This window comes from Urocitellus parryii, chromosome 1 (genome assembly GCF_045843805.1).
Source record: "Urocitellus parryii isolate mUroPar1 chromosome 1, mUroPar1.hap1, whole genome shotgun sequence".
Taxonomy (NCBI): Eukaryota; Metazoa; Chordata; class Mammalia; order Rodentia; family Sciuridae; genus Urocitellus; species Urocitellus parryii.
Window position 1 is genome coordinate 77,301,167 of NC_135531.1, and position 27,789 is coordinate 77,328,955.

At 32.6% G+C, this 27,789-nt stretch overlaps 1 protein-coding gene across 3 annotated transcripts in view; it reads right to left on the reverse strand.

Moving 5' to 3' along the window:
* Positions 1-27,789, reverse strand: part of Skic3 (SKI3 subunit of superkiller complex) — a 96,582-nt gene that overhangs the window by 50,397 nt on the left and 18,396 nt on the right. For 2 of the 3 annotated variants that reach the window (XM_026385895.2, XM_026385896.2), the window contains 20 exons: positions 24,370-24,468; positions 23,654-23,762; positions 17,290-17,430; positions 16,321-16,422; positions 15,338-15,477; positions 13,021-13,107; positions 12,816-12,919; positions 12,069-12,195; positions 11,252-11,431; positions 10,805-10,929; positions 9,653-9,906; positions 8,408-8,510; positions 5,811-5,987; positions 5,579-5,723; positions 5,333-5,411; positions 5,185-5,246; positions 5,013-5,069; positions 3,010-3,078; positions 1,775-1,849; positions 1,007-1,148 (listed from right to left, as the gene is read on the reverse strand). In XM_026385895.2, coding sequence (XP_026241680.2) covers positions 1,007-1,148; positions 1,775-1,849; positions 3,010-3,078; positions 5,013-5,069; positions 5,185-5,246; positions 5,333-5,411; positions 5,579-5,723; positions 5,811-5,987; positions 8,408-8,510; positions 9,653-9,906; positions 10,805-10,929; positions 11,252-11,431; positions 12,069-12,195; positions 12,816-12,919; positions 13,021-13,107; positions 15,338-15,477; positions 16,321-16,422; positions 17,290-17,430; positions 23,654-23,762; positions 24,370-24,468 — 2,377 coding nt within the window. The remainder of the gene's footprint in view (positions 1-1,006; positions 1,149-1,774; positions 1,850-3,009; positions 3,079-5,012; positions 5,070-5,184; positions 5,247-5,332; positions 5,412-5,578; positions 5,724-5,810; positions 5,988-8,407; positions 8,511-9,652; positions 9,907-10,804; positions 10,930-11,251; positions 11,432-12,068; positions 12,196-12,815; positions 12,920-13,020; positions 13,108-15,337; positions 15,478-16,320; positions 16,423-17,289; positions 17,431-23,653; positions 23,763-24,369; positions 24,469-27,789) is intronic. The other variant, XM_026385897.2, reaches the window with a different exon arrangement.

Sequence of the window (27,789 nt, forward strand, 5' to 3'; positions counted from 1 at the left end):
GCATAAGGTGAAAAATACATAGTCAAAGTTATTCTTTAAAAATCCCTGACATCTTCAAACAAGGGTCACAAAACTGAGTCAAAACAAGTATGAAATCTTTCCCTTCACATGCCACAAAACTCAAAGGAAAGCAGCAAATGGTCTGTATTCTTTCTCTCATTACCCTCTCTTTTCTGCTTATGTTATTTTTTTTTTTTTTTTGGCCAAGTACATCAAATTAAATTTGCTAAATAAGCACATGATAGGACTCTACTACAGAATTTAAAACTCATGCTGGGCACAGTGACACACACCTATAATCCCAGCGGCTTGGGAAGCTGAGGCAAGAGGATCACAGGTTCAAAACTGTCCTCAGCAATTTGGCAAGACCCTGGGCAACTGAGCAAAACCCTGTCTTTAAATAAAATACAAAAAAGGACTGGGAATGTGGCTCAGTGGTTAAGTGGCCCTGGGTTTAATCCCTGGTACCAAATTAATTAATTAATTAATTTTAAAATTTAAAAAAAAACCAAACAGCTACACATATTTGTTAAAATGATTTGTTCATTGTTTTTTGTATGTGAATTTTGCTGAAAGCTAAAGATTTATCTCTTTTTGTAAATCCTTGGCAAGGAAACACATCAATTAAATTTCTGAAGCACTTCCTCAGCTCTAAGTATTTATTGTCATTTATTCTGGCACACTGCCTAACATGATAATGTACCAAAGTGCTCATGTTTGAAATCTACTTACTTTCTTCTACACAAGTATCCCAGTCTAAACGAATAAAGAAGATTATAATGCCCCTAATATCTATGATGTTGTTTTCTATCCTGTTTTTCACAGTACCTCTGATCTCATCACTCTTCAAAAGTGCTATAGTTTAAAAAGGAGACCACTTGGCGATAAAATAAAAAGGCAAATTCAAGTCTTAACACAAATATTTAATATGGAATGAATTAGTTTAAAAAACTCTTTATTTTAATATTTCTTCAAATATTTTGCCATTAAATAACAGGTAACTTACCCACATATTTACACAAAACAACTTGTGCTGCTGGAATAGCATTCATCTGGAGAATGTTGTATTGGTATAGCTCTGTTTCTCTGTTACTTTTATCTTGCAATGTTGTGCAGACCCAGTATGCATAACCTATTGCTCCCTCAGTCTATAAAAAAGCCAAAGTTAACAAGTGGGCATAGGGTAAAAAATATGCTAATAAAAATTAAGAAATACATTAATGCACTTCAATAAATATCACATCTTAGTCTTCTTTGAAACTCTTAAGTGTCTTTAAATGAAGAACCATTGTGATTAAATATAAGAACACATTTAAATTAGTTTCTCCAATCCTAAATAGAAAATCAAATGGAATAAGGGCAGAAAACAGAGCCTTGTCAGATGGATTGATTTTCCCCTTTTCAGTACTGCTTCCACAGGTCAAACCAAACTAACAAATTCTAAAATATTTTCATAAATATTCCAGAAATGTCAACCAAGTCTAATCCTTATGTCTACTTTTTCTAGTGTCTCAGTTTCTATTCTATAACTATTACTATAACTCTTAAATTCTAATGCCATTTCTTCATGAACTTTTGAAAGCTGTTAGAAACATGAGAACTAGTTCTGTAAAGATACTTTATCTATCTTTAAAAAAATAAAAACCAGAAAACAACTGCTAGTAACATCTTCTATCACTTTCTACTCATTTCCTTAACAAAGATAATACTTCAAACAGAAAGTATAATACTTTATTCATTAATGAATCATCAAAAAGAATGTTCACATTCTTACATGCATATTGAGTTCTGTAGTGTGCCTGAAGAGATCCATGGTATCATAACTTCCAACTGTCTCTGCAATAAGAGCCTTACAAAAGGGGAAAAAATGGTCTTAATGTGTTGAAAATAAAATAATAATAATAATGACAAATGGATCTAGAACCAAAAGTTTACCAGTTCTGCTTAAATAAGAAGTTTACTTATACTGCTACCATTTTAATTATATCAGTTACCTCCTAAAATAAATTACTTTGTAAGAACAAAATTACTTACAAAATAAAGAAATAAAAAAGCTTAGGTGATTCTGATAAGCATCTAAGATCTACTGACCTATAGTACCACTAAAGTGAGTTCCTTGGACCAGCCTCATCAGCATAACCTGGGAGCAGGCAAAAATGCAAATTCTTAGGCTCTCTGGGTTCAATATCTGACACAAAGGTTGGTACACTAATTCCACTGCTCCCCTAGGCTACCACACTTAATGGATACAAATGTTTCCCTTTATATCCTTTTTTGCTTCACCAATTAACTAAAATTAGACTCAACAAACCAAAGAACAATAAAAGATGTCCAATCCTTGATTAATGATTTTCTGATAACAGGTGATGTTTCTATTCCCTGAATCAAAACAATACACCACTCAACCAGAAAGACACTGAAGACCACTCAGTCAATTCCCTTTATTTTCAGGTGAGAAAATTAAAATCCAGAGTTGTGATATGTTAAGGTAAAATAGCCTGTCAGCGACCTACTCAGACTAGTAATTACCTGATTCCTATCTGGCAATACAAAAATCTACATCTGAGAAAAGGGAACACTCAGAAGCAAGTGCAAAACTAACTCAAAGTTTTTAAGAAAACAATCATCAAATGATCTTTATAAATGTGCATTATCTTTATAAATGTGAGTTAAACAGAAAAATTCTGGGTTTATTTTTCTAGGCATAGCAATAGCAGACTGATGAAGTTAAAGTTTAATCATTACAAGCTCTTGTGAACTTAAGTACAATATTTAGGATCTCTGAGCTTTAATTTCCACCTATATTTGAAATACATATATATATATAAAAGTCATATCTCAAAGGATTGATGATGGAATAACTAAAATAATGTATACAAAAAGCTAAGCACAATGAATGGTACAGAGCAAATCCTCAAATGTTATCTATTATCATTATTACCACAGTTCTTATGTGAATAGTTTATTTTATATCAATAAGTTTATTAATAATTCTGTTGTATATCTTACTTGTCCAATCCAGCACATTAAATAAGATGGATCAAGAGACTGAGCCATTTTGAAAGCTTCATGAGCTTGCTAGGAAAAAGAAACGAGAAAATATCACTTAAATAATTTTACAAATTTGGTATCAAATTATGTTTAAAAAATATAAAATAAGGGAATTAGAAAAGTCAAACCTGTCATAATAAATAGATAAGAGCCTAAAACTTCACAGTTTAAGCACAGCTAGCAATGCTTAATGCAGTGCTTCAACTACATAGTCTCAGAACAACCCTGGGTATAACAAATTTCTCTAGAGATTAGTTCTGGTTCCCAGCAAAATGACAATGCTTTTAACAGAACTTTTAACCAATCAAACAACCACTTGCTAGCTATCACTTTGAAAGAAATGATTATATAAGGCTGTATTCCCTTCTCTTTGAGCTTAACTAAGAGGATAAGAACTCCCAAGGAGTAAAATCTGAGACATGAACCTGCTACTAGGCAAAGAGTAGTCAACAACATAATTCTGCAATAGGCACTCAAGAAACTTTGAAGATACCTCACTTGGACCATTAACTTACATTTTTTTTAACATTTTCAACATGCATTTTTTTTCTGCTACAAAACAAATTATTATTCCATACTGACTTATATTATTTTCTTGATAATCTAAGTATAGCAAAAGAGAGACTTTTTTTCCATAAAAAGTAAGATCAGGAGCTATAACTGTGCCATTCTGTAATAAAACATTTGTAGCTTACTAAGAAGTTGTTTGACCTAAAGTTTTTAAAATATGTTCACTTATTTTTTTATGGTGCTGGGGATTAAATCTCAAGCCTCATGCATGCTAAGCACATGCTCTAATGATAAGCTATAGTCACAGCCCTTCACATGTTTAAGATCCAAACTAGTATTTTCTTTCAATCTATTTATAATCTTCTAAAGCCAGTCTTCTTTGCAGTGAATTAGTTAATGTATTCCTAAGAATATTACAGCTTATTTTAAAGAATGAGATTTGACACACTGGTTAAAACAGCATAGATGTGGTATTTTCCATAGATTTGTGCAAACTTTCCAAACAAGATTCAGGAACATGTTTCTGGTACTTCAATTCCCATTCTATAATGTATAATTGCTCAACTATGATGAATTACAGTCATTTAAAAGGGATTAATATCACTGAAGTCAAAAATCTAAATCACACAAGCAAAGGTAAATATCAACTAGTAGGGAATACTATTCATCTCCCTTACCTTTACCCATCCCACCTCCATACACAGCGTGTAAAGGATTTTTGTTTCTTTGTTTTGTTTTGGTACTGGGATCAAAAGCAGGTCCTCAGACATGCTTGGCAAGCTCTTCACCATTAAGCTACAGCCTCAAAGGACTTCTCTTAATACATGTTCAGATAAAAAGAAAATTACTCAGGGCTGGGGCTGTGGCTCAGCGGTAGCACTCTTGCCTGGCATGTGTGAGGCACTGGGTTCAATTCTCAGCACCGCATATAAATAAATAAAATAAAGGTCTATCAACAACTAAAAGAATATTTTTAAAAAAGAGAAAATTACTCAGTTAATTCATGATAAAATTGCTTTAATCTTTAAAAACTATATTGAGTACAAAACCAGAAGTTTCTTATGAGACATGTAAGGAAAAATAAATCTTACAAATTCATTACCCTACATGATAAACTTAATATCATCAGCTGACTAAATATATAACAATGTGTAAAGTTATTTCTCCACAAGAAATTGAGCTATTATGAAGTGATTATACAAAGAAAATGATCAGAATTGTGCTTATTTATTTATTGTGGTACTTGAGATTGAACCCAGAAGGGCTCTACTACTGTACTATATTCCTAGCCCTTTTTATTTTTTGAGAAAGGATCTCACTATGTTGCCAAGGCTGGCTTCCAATTTGTAATCCTCTTGCCTCATCCTCTCAAGTTGCTGGAATTACAGATGTGCACCACTGTACCCAGCTATTTCTTATTTTTAATGTGACAAACCTGACAACATGTTTACCTCAATGTTTTCATTTGCAAGGTATAACACTCCCAAATTGGTCCACGCGACAGCATTCTAAAAATATATATATTAAAAAAATTAGGCCTTTTATCTATGTGGAACTCTCAGAAAATTAGTTAACATTAAATCTTGAAATTCTTTCTCATAAATAGACACATAGAACACTTACAATTTGTTCTGACTGGATTGATTTGATGAAACAGTGCTGAGCAAGGGCATAATTTCCAACACCTGAAACAAACAGAGTCTGAAGTAACTGAACTTTATATTTGAAAAAATAATCCTCAAAAAATATTGAAGTATTACTTAGTTCTCACCTCTATAACATGCAACTACACCAAGAGCATTCCAGTATAAGTGATTATTACTGTCGAGTCTCACTGCCTTTTTCAGACACTGAAAAGAAGTTAAATGAGATTAATTTTTATTTCTTGGAATGTAAGCATTTACATCAAAATAAAATGTGATTTTAAGTGAAAACATGATAGTATTTATCAAAAATATCTTTCAAAAGAAGCACTTAGTTTTTTTTAATTTATAAAAAAATTTTCTTAAAACCATACATGTAAAGATTTCTCTAGCAACTCTTTAAGATCATTCATGCTGCTGCCCATTTCTGCTAGATGTTGTGCTTGGCGATAATAATTAATTCCAAGATCGCACCATGTATTAGATGTAGACATCAGTTTTAATGCACGACCGTAACACCTATGGAAGAATAAAAGTGAATGTTATGGTTTGTTATACTATCCTACTTCATTTGAAAATCATTAATGGGTAATCTTTGATAAATACCTTCCTCCAAGATGGAGGAGCTCAGTTTTCTTTAATGCTTGCTTTCCTTCTTTCTGGCCTAGAAGGACCCCTAAAATATTAACATTCACTTTAGATGATGAAACCGCATACAGACTGGTACAAGCATCCCCAACCAGCTTCCAAAGGCAGGATACATCAGCTCGATGCTGCAGGGCCCTAAAAGAAGAAACAGTGTGATTCTAAAAAATTATTTCCAAAAAGTTTGGAGTTTATCTCTCTCATTATTCCTTATAATTAAAACAGAAAAACTATATATGTAATCCTGATTAATCCTTAGTTAAGCTCTGTGAATACTTGACTAACCTCCTCCCATTTGTGAGAAGAGAGAAAGGGGGAAAGGAAGGAGCAATTTATTATTTTAAGTGCTAAAAATTATGCAGATACTTAATTAGTACTCTTCTTTATTTTTGTTAGAAATAGCAAGAATCAAATAAATTATCAAAAAATTTTTTCAGGAACAATTTACTTTTAATATTAAATTTTTAAAAATATGTATTTTTAAAATTTAAGCAACGACCAAAGCAATAAAGTAACTACCTAACAGTTGCCTATTATAATCTCATGTGTTTGCTTTTAGACCATCCCCCAAAAGAATAAAAAAAGTAAATGTATCAAATATATTTGGTGATCGAAAAGATTTTCATCCTGAGAACAAAAATAACAAAAATCTAAAAACAAAAATGTGAAGATCCACATTAATAGAAGCAAGAAAGAGCAGACTAAATAGACAAGCTCAAAATGTAAATAAAAATATTAATTACAGAGATTGAGGGTGCTTCATTTCAAATGAGAAAAATCAGAGCTATATACTTCTCTCCATTTTTCTCAAGATTGGATAACTAAAACACTGCAATTTCATTTAAGCCAAGTCTCCATAATCAGCTATCACAAACTGCTATATCACAGACAGATGGACAAACAGATGGAACATTTTTCACAGTCTTTTCTACTAAATAAGTGCAGCCAAAAATCATTTTCCAATGTCTTCCTGAGAAATATTAATTATTGCAGTCATGACTGAAAACCCATGGTGAGAATCAAAGGAAGGACACTATTTCAAGTGACTTATATATCTTCTTAGCCAAATTTCTAAAATTTACAGCATTAAAAGAGAAAACTAGAAAAAAAAAAAGAAAAATTATAACAGGCAATTTTAACTGCCTGAATTCTTATGTCCTTTTAAGTTTAATGAAAACAACACATCTGTAAAATACAATAACTCCTACCACTCTTACACAATAATTGTGGTAATATTAACTCCTGTTTAGTACAGATTTGGGTCCATGATTTTAAACATTGTAAACACTTTATAATTAGGGGAGTACTACATGTTATCCAGAATAAAACTTCTCAAGGAGGTTCAGTAAGGCAATATTTGTAGCTAAAATACTGTCACCCAAAGATTCACATTTACTTTTAATACCAGTTCAAACAAAGTCTGTCCACTTCACTTTAAATTTTTCTTTGAGAAAAACTATATTATGTTGAGACTTGAAAAACAGCAATATAAATTTGTGAGAGGAAAAAAAGGTTGGGTATCAAATTAGCAGGAAACAAGAAAAAGCAAGTCTGAAAAAAGGAAGATAAGCAAAAGAAAGATGCTTTAAGTGTATAAAAATTTCAGTTTATATATTGAAAAAAATTCTAATTTGAGGGTTGGGGTTGTGGCTCAGTGGCAGAGCGCTTGCCAGGCATGTGTAAGGCACTGGGTTTGATCCTCAGCACAACATAAAAATAAAATAAAATAAAAGTATTGTGTCCATCTATAAACCCCCCCCAAAAAAATTTAAATTTCAACAGTCTATGAACTTTTTTTTTTTTTTTGACATAGGGTTTCCCTGTGTTGCCCACACTGATCTAGCATAGAACTCACTATTCTCCTGAATTAGCCTCCTTAGTACCTGGGACTGCAGGTGCACACCACCAAATCCAGCATAACTTGTAGATTTTTTAAAAGTCATCTACTATAATTCTAGTGAGTTTAAATAATGAACTACTGAATTTACACTTCTATAAAATACTTTATTATTAGACACAATACTATTTTCTTTGTTTGTTTTCAGGAATAATCAGATTGTTTATTTTCTCTTTACTTTCAGATCCACCAAGAAGACTAAAAGAGGCCCTTACCACTGAGTGAAGGCCTTTTAGGGATTTAAATCTCACTGTTTTCTTTAAAAAGGAGAAGGAAATATGGAAAAGCACATATAATGGGCTCCAGGCTCCACAATGTGCTTTAGCGCATTGTGCACCTGAAGTCCCATTTCCCAATCAGTTTCAATTAGAGATACCCCATTTCCACATCTCATGAAAGAATACTAACTCGTGGTGTGGTGCTCTTTGCTCCTTTCTATTATTTCCTGAGTATCCAGCATGCTAGCCACTATGAAAACCATAAGAAATTGTTTCTCCAAGTGCAAAATTAATACAATATACATGCTATAGACTTAACTGTCTAGTTTTCTTTATGTTTTATATTCTGAATAATTGCTATATCTAATAGAAGACAAATTATTTTACAAATTTGGCTTTATTTTAATATTTAGAAAATAAATACAATAAATAATAATACTAACCAAGTAAAATATTCCAGGGATTTTTCTATGTAGTCTACGGCTTTCCCATCAAGATAATCAACTAGAGCAGCTTTTGCCATCATGAGATAGCATTCGCCCAAACCTAAAATCAGGTAAGTCTATAGTTGTCATTAAAATACATAATACAAACACTTAAAATGAACTTCAAACAAATGTACTGTTGTTCTTTTAAAGTCAGTTTCCAAACAAAACTTAATTGTATTTTATAAAATTATCTTCAAGCATGATCTTGCATACATACAATGAGGAATTCAAATGTCAGGGTTCTACTGGAGTAAACATGCACTAAAAAATTATAAAAATTACCTATAAAACTTATTAATTTGTTGACTTTGAATAATTACTTTCCTCTCAAAAACCTCAGCTTCAAAAATGGAGATATTATCTAAATCTTATTCCCTATCATATGACTGTTTAACTGTTGTATGTTCTTTCAATATTAAAATTCATACAGCAAAACTAAGAATTAAATGAAATAGTGATTTCCTAACATGTCTAGAACACATTTCAAAACTGTGAGCTCTCTTTCTCTTGAGAAGTTTTATAAATTTCTTTTTAATTTTTAGGTAGATTTTCAGCCCTAATTTGTATGTTGCTCAAAACTAACACTACTAGAGATTTAAACTTCAATTGTTTATTTATAAAGGAAAGAAAATGGAGGTAAGTATATATAATGAGCTCCAGACTTTTTTTTAATGGTAAGATATAATCACAAAAAATTTATGTATAGAGATGGTAGTGTTTTTCCTTATATGACCAAAAAAAATTCTTTAAGAAGGAATAGATGTCTATGGAGGAACTAAAATCAACTTAGATAATAATAAAATAATGCAATGTCTCTTTAGGTTTAAAAAAATTTTAAATGAGCTTCTATAACTTACAAAATAATTAAAAGGTATTAAGAAATCCTCAGGATGCAAGAAATTAATTATCAAAATGTAAGAATATGAAAATCTGTTTTAGAGATCCATTTTTAGATCTAAAAGCTATTATGCTATCTAAAAGTTTCATCTCTATCATATTATTATTTACTATTTTGAAAGATATTTTGATCTTTTTGTATTCAAATCCACATAAATTTTACTATAAGAAATTCATATCAGATGTGTGCTATTGACTACAGAAGTTCTTTTGAAGTTATTTAATACATTCACATAGGAAATTTACTCAGAATTCTATACTATAGTATCATAAAACTTAAAGGATCTTTTAAAAATAAATTACCTTTCAAAGCAGGTACGTAATCTTCTTTCTTTTTAATAATCAGCTGGTATTGAGCTATGGCCTCCTTGTACTTGCCTAGGATTTGTTGTATTGCTGCAACCTTAAACACACTGTATGTGGATTCTGGGTTGATCTCACTGGCTTTTGTGAAGGACTTCAAGGCTGTTGTATAGCCACCTCTGCTTAAGTATGCCTCTCCTAATGACTCCCAACAATTGAAGTCCTTTGGGTCTGCCCTTAATGCTGCCTGTAAACTAGAATTTTAAGAAACAGTAAGAGAACTAAAAATAATAGAACCATTTTCACATATGAAAGGAAAATGTGAGATAAATAATTCAAATGAATTACATATATCCATTGCTCCTTCTACTTATAAAAGTGATACTGAAAGCAGGTATACCTGTTCCTTTTACAATTTGAATTTCTTAATACTAAGAAACTTTATTACAATTTAGAATGAATAAGAACAAAGTAGTCTTTTTGAAATATGCAGTTCAGAATTTCTTTTTCTTGATGAACTAGAAGACTTCCAGTTTTCTATTATAACAGGATGGGTGGACATCTCAGTTTGCCTTGTCCTTCTACCAAATAGAAATATCACAACCAAAATATAGGAACAAGAGGCATCCTATATATTTCTGATCAAATTACATTTTTATGGAAAGTTTCAAAATGCTATGTTCTAGATATTAATATAAATCAGAAACAACTATATTTTGATTCAATTATATTTGATTTACCCTGAAGTACAGTTCAAACCAAATGACTAAATTAAACATATATGAGCTGTTCAAAATGCCCTTCAAGCTGCCAAATGACTCCTTTGCCAAAAACAGTGACTATCAGTGGAAGAACAAAACAACAAAGATCTTTACCTTAGTTTTTTATCACTACTGATATTTCCATTGAGACTCTACTTATAAATGTCACTATTAAAACCTAACTTCACTAGTCTGGCTACCTCAACAACTGGATATAATCATAATTTTTTCAATTCTACTGTCATATGGACAATAAGCATCAATCAACCATAAATCAATTTTTCTTTTTCTTCTCTCAAAATACAACCTGGTAAGGTCATTTGGGTACAAATGAAATTTATTTCATGGAACCATTATGCTATCTAAACATTAACACAGTAAGGTGCCTTACTCAGCCACTGCTTGTGAATGTTGACCAGCTTTCAAATAGTATAGTCCTCGCCGAAGCCAGGCCCATTTTGCCGTTCCAGCACTTGCCCTCTGAGTTACTGTTGTTAGGATAGCTAAGGCAGCTTCCTAATAAGAAAATGTTACTATTAGCCATGCTGAATATCGTAAGGATAAAGAATACCTATGTAAAGTACACAAATATATTTTCATTTCCCATTTATTTTTTTTAAACTTACATTGGTATATATCAAACTAGTTTCAATAATAAGTTGTGAGGGACTTAATATCTGCCAATGACAAGAATATTTAGCCAATTTATAAATGGAGGAACAAATCTATTATTTCTACAAAGAATAATAAAAACTAATGATAACTTTCAAATATGTATAAAATTATTTTTATTCATATACTCAGGAAAAAAAAAAGCAAAAGTGGTTATTAGACGTACCATATCTTCAAGCTCCACACTTAAGTCAACTGCTGCAGCTCCAGATTCAGCATCAGTGTCATCTAATTCAAAAGCTTTCCTGTAACATCCTCGTGCTCTGTTTTTATCTCCCACTATATCTTTGTAATAATGACCTAAATAGCAGAAAACTTTGCCCATGTATGGATCCAGTCTTGCAGCCTTTTAAATAAATATAGACAACAAAATGTTAAAAGTTATTTTGCATGACTATCTTTAAAACACAAAGAAAAAATAGAGTATATAGGTTAAAAAAAATGATTAATACACAATTTTATTATTTAAAACTATGCCAAAACATCTTTTAATGTAAGATTTAAAAGAGACATGAAAGGTGGCCCTCACTGATTACAGAAATTAAACAGAAGTGTAAACTATTATTTCTTTGACAAAAGAAATGTGAAATTAGAACCACTGTTAAATTAATCAGCTCTTACAGGTCAAGTTAAGAATGTAAGACTTATAGATGTTAAATGCTTAAAAAAGAAAAAAACAAGAAGTTAAAAATCTGGACTTAAGTACCAATAAAATTACAGTGGAAATTATCCCAAAACAGTATTGTTTCTCAAAGATAATTCTGTCTCATTTTCTATAACACATATTTCTGAAAATAACATTTATACCTTTTAGTTTTCTCCTTAAAAACCCACAAAACATTCTCACAAAACCTTATTGTGAGAAATGATATACAAAAAGTAGTTAAGAATAGTTTTAAATACCTAACTTACGTGATTCCTATTAATGATTTTAGAAAAAAAATCCACTTCAACTAAGAATCGAATAGTAACACCTGTTTTACCTTCAGAAAGTGGGTAAGAGCCTTTGTTTTATCTCTTCTTGTTTCTTCACCTATGAACCAATATGTTAACCCAAGCTGGTAATGATATTCAGCAACTTCAGCATCTCTCTCAAGTGCTCTCTGAAAACTAAGCACCAAAGGAGAATGAAAAGAAATATTAAAATAAAATTTAAAAACTTTGTAGATAAATATATAAAATAAAGGAGACTTTTTCTTGGGTAGAAAAATCAAAGTTTGAGTGATTCAAAGATACCAAATCAGAAATGTTAGTACTTTAGAATTTAGATAATGAGAAAAAATTATTTGTGCTTGAAAAGGAGCAGTGTCCTTTTACCACTATCACATGCTAAGTGTTCAGAACATATACCAAACACTATATTTACTTACTGAACATTATGATCAACTATCCAAATCTACTGAAGAATTTTATAGCTACTATGCTATAACTGAACTATATTTCTTTAAAAATACTATGATTTAAACCTTCAAAGGTCCAAATTATACAAACTTTGACCTTTAAGCCCACTTGGATTTCTTTTTAATATTTGTTTTTTAATTGTAGGTGGACACAATAACCTTTATTTTATTTTTATGTGGTGCAGAGGACTGAACTCTGTCTCACACATGCTAGGCAAGCGCTCTGCTGCTGAGCCACAACCCCAGCCCCCAATTTGAATTTTTGAGAAATACAATAGACTGGATCTTTTGAGAAATAGACTGGATCTATGAGCAAATATATATTCTTACCATTTTTCTGCTTGTAGATAGTCCTTTTTGGTAAAATGAATCAAAGCCTCAAGGGCATGAACTTCAGCTAGGTCAGGGTAAGAAGAGAGAAGGTCTTCCATAATCTATAAAGCAGATACCTGTCAATTTCATATCCACATAAAAATGACTTTTAACTTCTAAAAACTGTTTAGTTTAAATTTAAAAACAAAACAAAAAAACTAACCTTTGTAGCTTCATCTAATAAGCCTTTGTTCAGATAAGCCAAGCTTTTGAGAACCAAAAGTCCTGGGATATTATTTGCATCAGAAACCTAGAAAATAATTGTAAATAACTGCTAAAATCTCCTCAACATAACTGCAGCAATATTTGCTTTAATTAAAGAAAGACCATAGTAGAATAAAGACATAGAAGCCCTACTTTCTATCACTATTAACACTTTAATTATTTGTAATAACTTTATGAGGGAAATTTTCAAATACATAACAAAGACTAGTTAATAAACCCACTTCACCCAGCTACAAAAGCCACCTTTTTTCATCTACACATCCACACACTTTACCTACTCAGATGATTCTACAACAAATCTCAGATAACTTTTCATCTGTGACACTTCACTAACTGAACAAGATATAACTTATCTAAAAGATATACTCATTTTTAAGTGACACAACCACATTATTATGCCTAAACAAAACTAAACATGTATCCTTAATATTATCAAATTTCCCAGTTGCCTTATAAAATATTTGAGCAATTTTCCTGTTTTAATCAAATAAGCATACATATATTTCAATTTACTGATAGCTCTCTTAAGTCTCTTTTATTTATGGGGCTACCCTCCATCTTTTTTCTTTCTCCCTTACAATTTAACTGCTGAAAATATGGACTATTAGTCACAGTTCTCACAGATCTGAAGTTTGCTGAATGTATTCTTATGTTGTTTAATATGCTCTTTGTCCCTGTATTTTAGTAGTTAGATCTAGAAGAAACTTGATCTGATTCTGGGATGATATCCTGCAAGAATACTTCGTGTGTACTTGCATTTGGCTGTCTGGCTAGCTGTCTTTCTGTGATGTTAACAGCCATTGATCCTTAATGCCTAGATCCATTCATTCATTAGGGATTGCAAAATGGTGACTTTCTTTTCCATCATTCCTTCTTCCTTTATTACATAATACTTTAAGAAGAATTTCTCCTCCTCTCATTAACTACTTATCCTAAAGAAAAGTTCAGATAGGAAAAGCAAGATAAATGTTTTCTTTCCAGTGTGGTCTTTAGCTTCCTCCCAAGACAATATTTCTTGAAGTTGTTCTGTTGATTTTTTTTTTTTGTATCAACATGAACAAACGAATTTAAATATATTTGATGTATTTCAATCTACCGAAGTTACTAGTGCCCTTTTCATTTTTTTTTTTTTTTTTGTGAAAAAATTTTGGAAAGATCTATTTTATAACACATTCACACAAAACAGATTAAGGCAAGTAGAAAATAAGATACTAGTTCCTTTTTTTTTTTTTTTTTTTGCATTACTAGGGAATAAACCCACGGGCACTCTACCATCGATCTATACCCTCTGCCTTTTCATTTCTCATTTTGAGATAGGGTCTTCCTAAATGACCAATGCTGGCCTCCAACTTGCAATCAACCTGCCTCAGCCTCCCAAATCACTGGGATTATAGGCATGCCTCACGATAACCCAACTAAGGTATTAGTTCTTAAAGGATACTGATAACTGCTATAATTTTAAAGAAATTTTATAGTTCTAATGAAATGCAAAGCTCCTTGAAATATACAAAGCGATAATTTTTTTAAAAAATTAAAACCACTTTGGGCCTATAGCTCAGTGGTACAGCACATGTCTAGCATGTGTGAGGCACTGGGTTCGATTCTCAGCATCATACATAAATAAATGAAATAAAGGTCCATAGGCAACTAGAAAAAAATTTTAAAAATAGAAAAATTAAAACCCTTCAATATAGTAAGTGATATAATTTATAATTTTAATTTTAGACAAAAAAATAGCTGTTATCTGACAAACTCTATAAGGTGCAATGTTGTGATAATTCATAATTTACCTGTTGTCTTTTTTGCTAGGGAATTTCAAATTGTTTAAACCAAAAACATTAAAAAATCAGTTTCCTTCTTAAAAAATTAATCTTTTTTTGAATGAAACTAACAACATTCCTTAAATTTAATATTAAAGTCCTCAATTAATCTTGTAATGACCTATAAAACCATTATGAAAACAATTTAGAATCACAAATTAATAATAATCAAGTAGTGATGACCTTAGAGAACAAAAAGAAGAGAGAATACCAGTTAAAACTAAAGAAAGTGCCTCACAGTCAAAGCACTGGTAAGAATTTAACGAAGAAGCAAATAACTTCAGGAGTTTCCAAGTATGTGAATGATTTGTCAAAGTATAGATATGGTGAAGTCATAGCTCTAACTCAAAATGTGTGTTAGTAAATATTTAGTAAGGAGAGATAGTTGGTTGCTTGGGACTAATTAAAGTTTAAGGGAAAAATTGATAAGATTACCTGATTGAGAGAACAAATTGCCTCCTCTGAAGATTCATAATCTGAGAGTTTAATCAAAACTTCTGCTTTCAAACGAAGACAAAGGTTCTTCTGATAAAGACTGTCTCCAGACACACCATGATTTTCTATGTTCTTCAGAGCTGACAAAATGAAGGACATCTGGATGAAGATAACTACATCAGTTCACTTTTTTTTTTTTTGCTTTTATAAAACAAATTACAGATAAAATAAATCTAACTTTCTAAAGCAATATACATGAGGAATGATTCAAAGGTAAATATAAGTTCTTACTTGAACTCTTTATAGAAAGATCTGACTTTAAAACAGAACACATATAAACTAAAAACCTCTATCTTCACAAAACATATGATAAAGCCAAAGATCCTGAGACACAACAATGGCTATCTATATTTATTACATAATAAAGGTTAGCACTTAGCCAAAGCATCTGTAACACACAACAAATTAAGAATACTGGACAGAGAAAAATGAATTAGAGTGGAGCTGGGTGATTTGTTTTTCAACTACAGAAGCAAGGCTTCTAGCCTAGTCAGGAATAGAGAATCACCTTTTATGATTTCCTAGCTCCATACCTCACCTCAAAATTCAGAAAGTCTCCAAGATGCCCAAGACTTCTTATTTATACCAGGGAAATTAAGAATTCATGAAGGTCCTGAACACATATAATACTAGAAATTTCCATATTATAAAGACAGAGCACCTCCACTCAAATCCCTAAACTGACTAAGTCAAATTCCAAATATGAGAAACCTTAGTAAGTATTCATTGCCAGTTTAAAAATAAATAAAACTAGTAGGTATGCATGCAGATTTGGCATTTATTTAATCTCCTTAGGGAAACTGAAATTAGCAACTTAAAAAGCATCCAGATTTTTTTAAAACCACTATCTTTCTCCTTTAAGATGAAAAACACAAACAGCATTGGCTACCCTTATGTGAAAACCCAAAAGATGTCAAGAATACCTTGATTGCATGAAAGAACAGCTTCCTTGGGTCTATGCATTTTGATTTGAACTTCGGAGAGATGATACCATCCAGCTGTGCAGAGAGGGCTTTCCTTTAGCCCTAAAAGGATTAAAAACAATAAATAACAAAACCCATGTTTCCATGACTACTCAAATGAATGGCACCACTATCTACTATCTAAATCAGACTCCTCCCCTCTTCTTTCTCTTCTCATCTAATCAATCACAAAGCCACACTTTCAATGTCCCCAATCATTTTTCTCCACATATTCCTCCATCTCTACTACCACCACTTCAGTTCACATCTCCATCTTTATCCCAGGTCACTGAAAATATAGGACATTCACTCCTATGTATGTACATTAGTCACAATATTTCTAAAAAAAATCAGAAAATAAAATTTACCTCATTAAAGCCTTTCTCTGCTTCCCTAATGCCCTCAGGATAATGTGCAAACTCTTTAACAAGGTTTGAAATTCCCTCTCCAACCTTACTTTCTTCCCTTTTCTGCACCCATACTTCATTCTCAAACCTTGCTAAACTATTAGCAGTTTCAAGAATGAGTTTTCCCTCTTACCTCAGGCTATGTCACAGATACATCTCTTGACCTAAAATGTTCCTCCTATTCCCTTCATCCATTCATCTTGTTTATTTGTCAGTCAGACCTCAGCTTGAATATAAGCTCATCCAGAATCATCATACATGATAAATCTAAGCTAAAGCTTTCTTAAAACAATGCCCATTTTATAATGCAAACACTGAGACACTAAAAGTTTAACTAACTTTTCCAAGGTCTTGAATTTACTGAGTGGAAGAGTTGGAATTCAAACCTAAGAAGACTCTAGGATATATCAGTACCTTTTTTTCCCCATCCATCTTAGATATTTCTTTAAAGCAAGGCTACAAGATTAATGCCTACTGACTAACAATTACAACTCATGTCACATGACACACATTATAAATTTACCTTCTGTTAGATTCCTAACAGCATCTTCATATTTTTTGTCTTGTAATGCTCTAATGCCTAAGCCAATGAGGCCTGGACCACTTTTTGAATTCATTTCCACTAGCTTACAACAATACTGCTGTCCCTCATCAGTAAGATTTCCTAGAATTAAAAGAAAAAAGTTATTAGCGTACATATACCAAGTATTTAAGTACCAAATCCTATATACTTAAATCTCAAAAGTTATCTAACACGTCCTTTACCATATCATGATTCTAGGAATTCGAAACTTAAACTGGGAAATACAAAAATATTAATATTTCATTAAAAAACTATACTTTCTTCTTAAATAGTAGAAACCACTTTATCCACAGACACTGAATCTGAAGTCATACTAAAGGGTTTCAGACAAAACACCTATTGCTACTTGCTAGTATGTTAAATTACAGAGCATATAGTTTGCCAAGTCTCTCTTTCCTATTCAGCAGTAACAATTTTAGTTGTTAAATGAAGGAACCCCTGTCAAAGGAGGATATCTTCATCAGTTACCTCCCTGTGGGCAATAATGAACTGACAAAAACATGACAGCCAGATCCAATGGAATTTTCTAGCATCCTAAAATCAAAAGACAGTGGGCTACTCCTCTGAACATTGAACAAAAACTTGGAACAAAGACATAATATTCCTAAGTATACAAACTCAGCAGAACATTTCCACATTTTTCTAAAATTATCTTTTTTCTATGTAATAATTAAGCTTATGTAATAATCATCCGATGCCTACATTTACTTTAAAATTTATTTTGGTAAAACAATTTAGAAAATTTTGACTGCCATTTCCAGAACAGCACGCGTGCGCGCGCGCACACACACACACACACATACACACACATACACACACACACACACACACACACAAAGTGATTTGTCTTTAGAATTAATGGTAAATAGCATTCACCACTTCAACAAATTGTTCTATCACATATGGAAGTTCTTAAAATAATTAAGATAGACTATAAAAGCAATAAATATGGGAACAAATAGAAACAATTTATCTGAAAAAAATATATGATGCTTTAATATCTACATAAAATATATGCCCTTAAATCATATATGGAACCACTGTTTCAGTCACAGATGTTAAAGGTAAATTATTTGCATAATACCATTTAGTTTATATATTTCAAATTTTTCAAAACCAGATGCACACCAATGTATAATCTGGAATAGGTAACATAATGATTTTTAAGTCCAAATTAGCACCAAAAATAGAATTCATAATGGCTGAAGAATTGACATTTTAGTACTGTTTGGAAAAATAAGAAAACAAATTAGAGCCGGGCACAGTGGTGTACAGTCTATAATCCCAGTGGCCCAGGAGGCTGAGGCAGGAGGATTTCAAGTTCAAAGCTAGTCTCAGCAACTTAGCGAGGTTCTTAGCAACTCAGCAAGACCCTGTCTGTAATAAAATATAAAAAAGGGGCTGGTGATGTAGCTCAGTGGTTAAGCACCTTGGGTCCAACAGAAAAGAAAGAAAAGAAAAGAAAAGAAAGGAAAGAAGACAAATGGAAGAATGAGTAGTTTGATCACAAAGCCAGTTTAAAAAAAAAACACTTATTATTATGCTTCCAGACATGAATTTCCTCCTGTCAGTATGTTCCTCTTATTGCTTCCATAAACATGAACTTCAGGGACAGATATGCCTAGCTCCATACCTTCTATATAAGGCAGTGGCTTTTTGCTTTCTATCCAGTGATTTTGCCTAAACTAGATACTGTTTATACCAAGCATCAGAATTACATGAAAGACTTGTTAAAAATACAATATGCTGAGCTCCACTCTTATAGCTTCTTATTCAGTTGGTCTGGTGAAAGACATGAGAATTTGCATTTCTAACATTTTCTTAAGTGCTACTGACCCAGAGAGCATACTTTAATAAGAGCAATGAGTCTAGAATATTTTAATATCACATAACACCTTGACTACTAGTTTTAAAACAGATATGCCCTGCCTCTGTTGCACATCTGTAACTAAATGGGAACTTCTAGAGAGTAGAGACTAGCATAGTTTCTTACATGTTGTAGGTACTGTACCATTAAATACGATGATCCTTTAAAAATATCATCATGAATTGATGTTCAAAAAGATTTAATAGGTACTGAGAATTATTAGAGAAACCATTCTTAAAAAGAAAAACAAATAGCTATAAAAATTTTACCTTTGATTCAAGTTCTGAGTCAAAACTCTTACTCCATAGAAACATAATTTATGATACACTACCTTTGCAACATAAACAATATTACAGAAAACACAAGGGATGAAAAGAGGAAAAGTCAATCATGCATCTTTCCTGTGATCATCTAAGATACCCAAAACTGCACATGTGGGTAGGTAGTTTCCAAAAGGTGAAATGAACAGGTGCCACTTTTAGAACAGGGTAAATCTTCTTGCCGCACATTGCTCACGACAAAAACACTCAGGAGTCACTCCAGGGGAACTGGGCTGCACGAAATAACCACACAAGAAACAGAAATACCTTTTTCTTCAGGGATGCTATGACGGCTCCTCTGACCTTAAGGGTCCACAGCACATGCTGGCCCCTTTTATTGAGGAAAAGCCATTCAAATGAGGCAAGGGGTCAGATTTCAAGGGGCTGAGTCTAGCTTCATGATGTCTGCTGTCAGCAGATTGACTGACATCTAGGAAGGCCACACCCAAGGGCAGATAAGAGAAGGGGACACACAAAGGGCATTTCCATGGAACATTTTATCCTAAATAGGGCAAAGGGTAATATCACAAAGGAACAGATGAGATGCAACTGGACCCATGGGGCTGTAGGAAGGCATGCCTTCGCCTGAAGACACATGTGGTTGCATTATTTCTACCCTCAAGAGCGGGGGCTACCGTCTTCAGCAACTTAAAGAGTAGCCAGATCATTGGGGAGGGGGGGGGGGTCGGGGGAATGACCATCAGTGCCTCAACCTATCAGGAGAGGAAAAACACTGGTCACATGACGTGACGGTTTCCTACACCTTCTTAAGATATTCCTTTGCTAATGCCTAGAAGCACAATTATAGAAACAAAATGAGATTTCAGGAAACTATATTCATGCTTAACTCTGGTAACATATTCTCTATATATGACCAAGTGGCATTGACAGAAATTATCCATAATGATCTCAAAAACTGGCAACAGTAATAACAATAATGAGTCTGTTTGAAGAGATGAGGAATATTCAGCTATTCCAGCTTCAATCCTAGATCCTCCTCTTCTCCATACTAATTCTTGTTGAGAATTCTAGCTAAATAAATATGTTTTGGGGAGAAAGAAAAGAGAGAAAATAGACATCATTGTTTTTAAATAGCAAAAATGTATTTAACATACGTACTCTTTTTAACATTTAGAGGATTTGAAGGTTTTATGTGTATCCATAAAACATTGATTTTTTAAAAATTATAAACAAATGAAAGATCAGTAAAATTGAGGAAGGGGAATAGAGGAAGGAGGGAGAGAAAAAGAAAGTACTAGGGACTGAAGAGGAGCAAATTATATTCCATGCATGTAAAATTACGTCAAAATGTACTCCAATTTTATATATAACTACAATGCACTAATAAAAACATTTCAAAAAATAGTTTAGCAATATTATTTTTATTTCTCCAAAAGGCAAGCCAGACTTGAAGTTGATGAATACTAAACACCAAGGGTATATAAAGGATGTTCTGAAGTTTGGATGGTATGGTAATACCTACAGAATTCTGTTTCCTGAATTTTACTTAAAAAAAAAAAGGTAGAATTTCTTAAAAAACTAATTAATTTCTGACATAACGAAGAAATTGATCACTATTACAGAATTTTTCTTTTAAATAAACCTGGCTTGAGAGAGGAAAAATTTTTAAAGTACGTATGTACATTTCATCTGCATTTTCTAATATTTCTAGAGCACAAAATCTTAAAGAAGCTCTTTTCTGCTTATATTTGAATTTGAAGAACCAAAGTTTCTTATGCTTTCTCATTTCAGCAAGAAAGCAAAATTAATCAAAAAGGTCATTTAGCATGAAAGAACATTTCAATAGATGACAACTGTGAAAGCTATTCACCACTTGTTTTATGAAGCTTTACAAACTGACTCAAGCAAGACAAAGGATAATGAAATATATTTGTTTCCAGTGGAAGAGAACCTAATGATTAACTGCAGTGATGCAAAAAATTCTGTAGATATTGAAATACTCTGGGGGAGGAAGAGCCAGAAATTTGGAGAGTTAAGAGATTTTCAAAAGTTCTTAATTTTCAGAATACATAAAGTTTGACTTAGAGTAACAATAAAAAGAAAACCATGCCTTCCTACAGCCCTGAATTAACAAACTTTCATCCCCAGAATAATGCTTTATCTTAGAATAAACTTGAACTGTACCATTCCAAAAATTCTTGCAACTAACAATTCAGTAGGAAAAGAATTCTCCCTTGATTTTGCCATATGTGTAAATATTTACCTAGTCACTCTTCTCTGCCATGATATAGATCTACTTTCTTTCAATTCTGCAAAATACCCATTCCCAAATCCTCTTTAACAATGATTTTTTTTCACTTAAACCAATACAATTTCTAATAAATTAGAATAATCCCTTTCTCTCTCTCTCTCCCCCCACACCGCCTGCCTCCCCCACCCCTCATGGAGCACTTTGTCAGCTACTACATTCATAAGTAAAACTTTAGGGTATTTGTTAATTTTATTTCTTCTACTATTTTTCAGGCTTTCTGGACTATAAGGGCCATGTTTACCTAACAAATACACGTTAAAGGCACATTCATGATTATTAAGAAAGCATTCCATCAGTTTTCAAAACAGAAATTTCAAAAGACTCACTGGCACCATTTGGCATGTAAGCAGTCCAAGAATATGGGAACAGTATAAACCATTAATAGCTTAATGAGATTGGAGAGAAAAAGAGTGATCACCAGTCATTAATTTCTCCTTAGCAACTATACCAGAAGAAAAAGGAATGGAGGGATGGGTTCCAAAGGTCATATAATAAGGAAAATCATTCCACTTATCTTTAGAACACATTGGATCTTATGTTTAAATATGAAAAAAACTGGGTGATTTTGGAATTACGTTTCCTAACAGAGGAAAAATACACACAAAAATCCACACACATGACCCTTATGCTGATAATCTCTTAGCACACCTCATCTTCTTTGGCCTCAATACAGCATTTATAATGTCCAGAAGCCCTTTCCTCTTGAAATGCTCCTGCAGGTGACACTACAACAATTATTCTCCTACCCCTCTAAAAATTTATTATCCCCTTCTCACAATTCTTCCTCCTGGCCTTAAATGCAGCAAGTTAAATTTCTGAGTTATTTTTCTTCTTATACCTGCTAACTAACCACTTGTTCCTATTTTTCTCCATCATTATAATCTAAGTTCCACTTCAATTACTTTGATTTAAAGACAGTCTTTTATTTTTTTAAGAGAGAGTGATAGAGGGAGAGAGAGAGAGAGAGAGAATTTTTAATATTTATTTTTTAGTTATCGGCAGACACAACATCATTGTTTGTATGTGGTGCTGAGGATCCAACCCGGGCCGCACGCATGCCAGCCCTAAAGACAGTCTTAATAATTAGGTCTCAATTATAAAATTAGTTGCTTAGTCTGTCATGATAGACCTTAGTAATCTCCTTTTTCAACTGCTCCTTCCTTCTATTTTGCTTCCCATCTTGGTCTCCCACCTTCCCCTCTGTTCCCTTCTCCCTTTCTCTGTCCTTTTCCTTTCTCTTCAAATCAGCTGGCATTGCCCAGGATCAGCCTTTTTCCCTTAGGTTTCTCTGATGTCATCTACTCCAATTCACTTTTACTTACACAAAAGATGTTTCCATTTTCCAACCTATGTGTCTAGCTTTGTTATTGATCTCACATCTCTCACTAACTTACCTTTCATACAAACCATCATTCCATAGTGAGTCAACTTTTCAGGAAAATTGAAAGTTAAAATTGATTTTTCCCTTCTTTTACCTCTAAGAATCACTTTCTTTCTTTTTTTTCATTCATGGGTTCCTTTCTATGACTCCATTTTGTGCTGAGTTCATTCATTGCTATTATCAATCTACTTACTCGAGTTTATCTTCTATACAACCTATTCTGTACACCATGTTAGTTTAAGACCTTATACTTCATCAATTAACTCACGATGATACTGTTTTCTCAAGGTACTACAAAGTACTCTCGCAAGTCTACTACTATTATTTCCTTCCTTTTATGTCCAGAAATACAGAAACTGTATCTTACACATTGTAAGCACTAAAATATTTGTTGATTGATACAAACATCACTCCCACACAATCACATAGCTCTAGGACACACAAGATAATAAGGAAGAAATTACCTGATTCAATTAAATGCAAACAGAGCACTTCTAATGGATACTGTATGGTGGGATAGATGCTTATCATTCCTTCACAAGCCTTCTTCAACCTAGCAGTCTCATGAGGAAACTTGAAAATACAAAAGCAAAATAAACTAAACTCCAATCGTAGTAAAATGCATTTGTGAACACTTTCCTGATTAGAAATAAAACTCACTTTAAAGATTTTTTAACCCTGAGGATCGCCTTCCATTTCCATGCGATTTCCCTTCTCACTCCCTTTCCCTCCCACCTCTCATCCCTGTTTAATGTACATCTTCTTCTCAAGCTCTTCAGGGTTATACATAAGGACATATAAGAGGAAAGGAGGGGTAAGACAAGATAATACAAATCGAAGAAATGATTTACAGTAGAAGGGGTAGAGAGAGAAAAGGGGAGGGGAGGGGAGGGGAGGGGAGGGGGGATAGTAGAGAATAGGACAGACAGCAGAATACATCAGACACTAGAAAGGCAATTTGTCAATCAATGGAAGGGTAACTGATGTGATTCAGCAATCTGTATATGGGGTATAATTGGGAGTTCATAACCCACTTGAATCAAATTGTGAAATATGATGTATTAAGAACTATGTAATGTTTTGAACGACCAACAATAAATAATAATAATAATAATAATAATAATAATATTGAAAGTTAATCCAGTGGAAAAAAAAAAAGATTTTTTAAGAATCTACTTACTTTCAATAAACACTGAATGAAATGCCTATATAGTACTTGATGATCTTCACTAGGAATCTTATCTGATAAGCCCAGGGCATTCTCGAATGCAGTTAAAAGCTGAAACAAACAAAAAAGGTATTCATGTATAAACTTAAATGACAAATGTGATAAACAGTTGAATGTATAAGACTTCTGTATACAAACTTCAAGTAGCTGCAAATGTCTTATTGTCAGCCAGACAATAAGAGGGGAAAAACAAAAGTACATACAAATTTTAGAATATATTTTAACTCTAACTGGCCAGCAGACTACACTAAACTAATAAATGATAACTATAAGTTAATAACATTTTTAATTAAATTAAATTAAACATTCTTCCCTTCTTTGCTGTCTCCTACAAAGAAATCAACCAGAGCAGTCTTATATGCTAGTATAGCTGTTATTGTTCACATCATTTTGAAACCATCTCTTCTGAAATCATTAACATATTCTTTGGAACATCTCCAATAGTAGCAAATCTTCAACCTTTAAAAAACAATTGTGGGGAGGTGGGCAGGGGATATACCTCAGTTGACAGAGTTCTTGCCTTGAATGCACAAGACCCTGGATTTAATCCCCAGCATCACAAAAAAAAAAAAAAAAAATAGAAATTGTGGGGCTGGGGTTATGGCTCAGTGATAAGAGCACTTACCTGGCACATGTGAGGCACTGGGTTTGATCCTCAGCACCATATAAGAATAAATAAATAAAATGAAGGTATTTTATCCATCTACAACTAGAAAACTTTTAAAAATTTTTAAAAACTGTATATAGCACTTTGCTTCTGGCAAAAGAGATAAGACTGAACTGTAATGAAATAATTTCTTATACAGTATTATCTGACTTTGAAGAAAATTCCAAGAGGCCTTTTAAATAAGTCTTGCTCAAGAACAGCAACACTAAAACCCAAGGCAAGCACTTTAAAACACTTTATAATCATTTATATTGGTTAATATAAGTTCTACATTTTTTAATAAATATTTTATGACTTAATTTACTAATGAAGTTTACCACCTCAAATTTTCTTTGGTAAAAATGATACAAAGTCTTCATGAATAAGTAAAATTTCAATGTTCTGAAAAAGTTAATGATCTTAACAAAAATTAAGATTAACTAAAAGTTAAAGCTAATGGTTTTTCAAAAAAAAATAATGAAATTATTCTAAATAGAAAATGATGACTTTTTTGTAAACACTCTTAACTCAAGGGGAAAATAACCCCTCTCCCAACCTTTGAATCTATTTTTAACAGCCAGAAATTCTTTTTTATTTATTTATTTTTATTTGTTTTAATTGGATATGATTGGATTGGATATGATCACTGCATGCTATGCACATATATGAAAAGATCACACTGAACACAAGATATATGTGTTAATATATAAAAAGTACAAGTATAATTGAAGCTGGAGATGTAGAGGCTGCTCCTAACATGTACAAAACACTAAGTTTCTTCCCTAGTTACACATGACAATACAATGATCTTGACATATCATACATTTGAATCAGATGGAATATAATTTCTCATTTTTCTGAGTGTACAGGTTGCAGAATTACATTGGTCATGCAGTCACGTATATACCCACAGCAATAATAACGTCTATTTTATTCTGCTGTCCTTCTATTCCCCCTTTCCCCTCCCCTCCCCTCCCATCACTTCTCTCTACCCAATCTAATGTGACCTACTTTTTTTTTTTCCCTCACATCGTCATACCTGAATTCTATATAACGAAGGGGGTCTCCTTCCCTCTTCCATGCAATTCCCCTTCTCTCTCCCTTTCCCTCCCACCTCAGAAATTAATTATTAAAATTATTAGAGATTAGGAAAAGAACAGGGAAGGAGGAAAAGTTGGAAGAACAGTGATTGGATATGATCACTGCATGCTATGAATATATATGAAAAGATCACACTGAACACAAGTTATATGTGTTAATGTATAAAAAGTACAAGTATAATTGAAGCTAGAGATGTAGAGGCTGTTCCTAACATGCACAAAGCACTAGGTTTCTTCCCTGGCACACACAAAAAAAAGAAACAAACAACCAAACAGACAGACTGGCAGGCAGGCAATAGCTGGGCACAGTGGTAAATGCCAATAATCTCAGCTACTTGGAAGGGTTAAGGAAGTGAGATCACTTGATCCCAGGAGTTCAGAGACAGTCTGGTCAACATAGCATAACAATTAATTATCTTTTATGGAAGAGTACAGTACATACAAATCAAAAAGACATTTTGTTTTGATATGTGCTTGGATATTCTGTTACCTTATATTATTCTAGGAAAAATATTAAAGCCATATTATAAAGGTGTGATTTAAGAGAAGCTGGTAAGCTACTTCTTTCTTTTGTCACTACTCAATTTCTTCTACAACTGCACCTATGCACAGATTAACCACCATTATCACGTAGGGTGTGGATCTTAAATGATCCCAAAGGCCATGTATTAAAATATTATTTGCCAACTTATGGCACTTTTGGAAGATGGAGGAAAATTTAGGAAACTGGACCTAGTACAAAAAGGTTAGGTCAATGGGATGCCCTCAAAGGGTATATCAGGACCATGGTCCCTTCTTTTCCCTCTTTTCTTCCTGGCCACCATGGAGTAAGCAGTTTTGCTCCACCATGTGCTCCCCACCATGATGTTCTGTCTTGCCATAGGCCCAAAGCAATGCAGCCAGCTGACCATGAACAGAAATATCTAAAAGAGTAACCCAAAAATAAATAAATAAATAAGACTTTTCTCCTTTTAACTTGATTTTCTATTATATTTTGTCCTAGTAATGGAGAGCTAACAAACCACACAAAAATAGAGAAAGATCTTATTCTTACATTTTATCCTTAGATCTTAGGACACTACCTAACACACATACTCAATAAATATTTTCTGAATAAAGAAATAAATTAATGAGTGAACAAATAAGCAAACACAAGGAAATGAATTTTCTATTCCATACAGAGTCTGTAACTATTAAGGTTTAAAAATTCCATTCAAATACATGAATAAATTGAGTAGCTATTTATTATAATAAGAAATTAGGCTGACTTTTAGACTCACAAACAAAAAAAGTATTACAGAGATATTTTCCAAGTATGGTGCAATAATCAATGTTTTTACAGAAAAAAAAATTGTTTTTTTTTTAATTACTTGAAAATCTGCTCCCTAAAAAGGAGGATTATTCAGGTATAGATTCTCTAACTAGTTGTTAATTCTCAAAGTAATTCAGTACTCAGTTCATAAGTTCACACCTTCAAAGTATAATTTTTAAAAATTAAAAAAAAACAATTTTTACAGTTTTTCCTCTAGGGCATAAAGTTACTGATTTATTGTGAATTCTTATTAATACAAGGGAAGGAAATTCTAATGCTATTGAGTACCAATTCCACTCCCTCCAGACTTCATG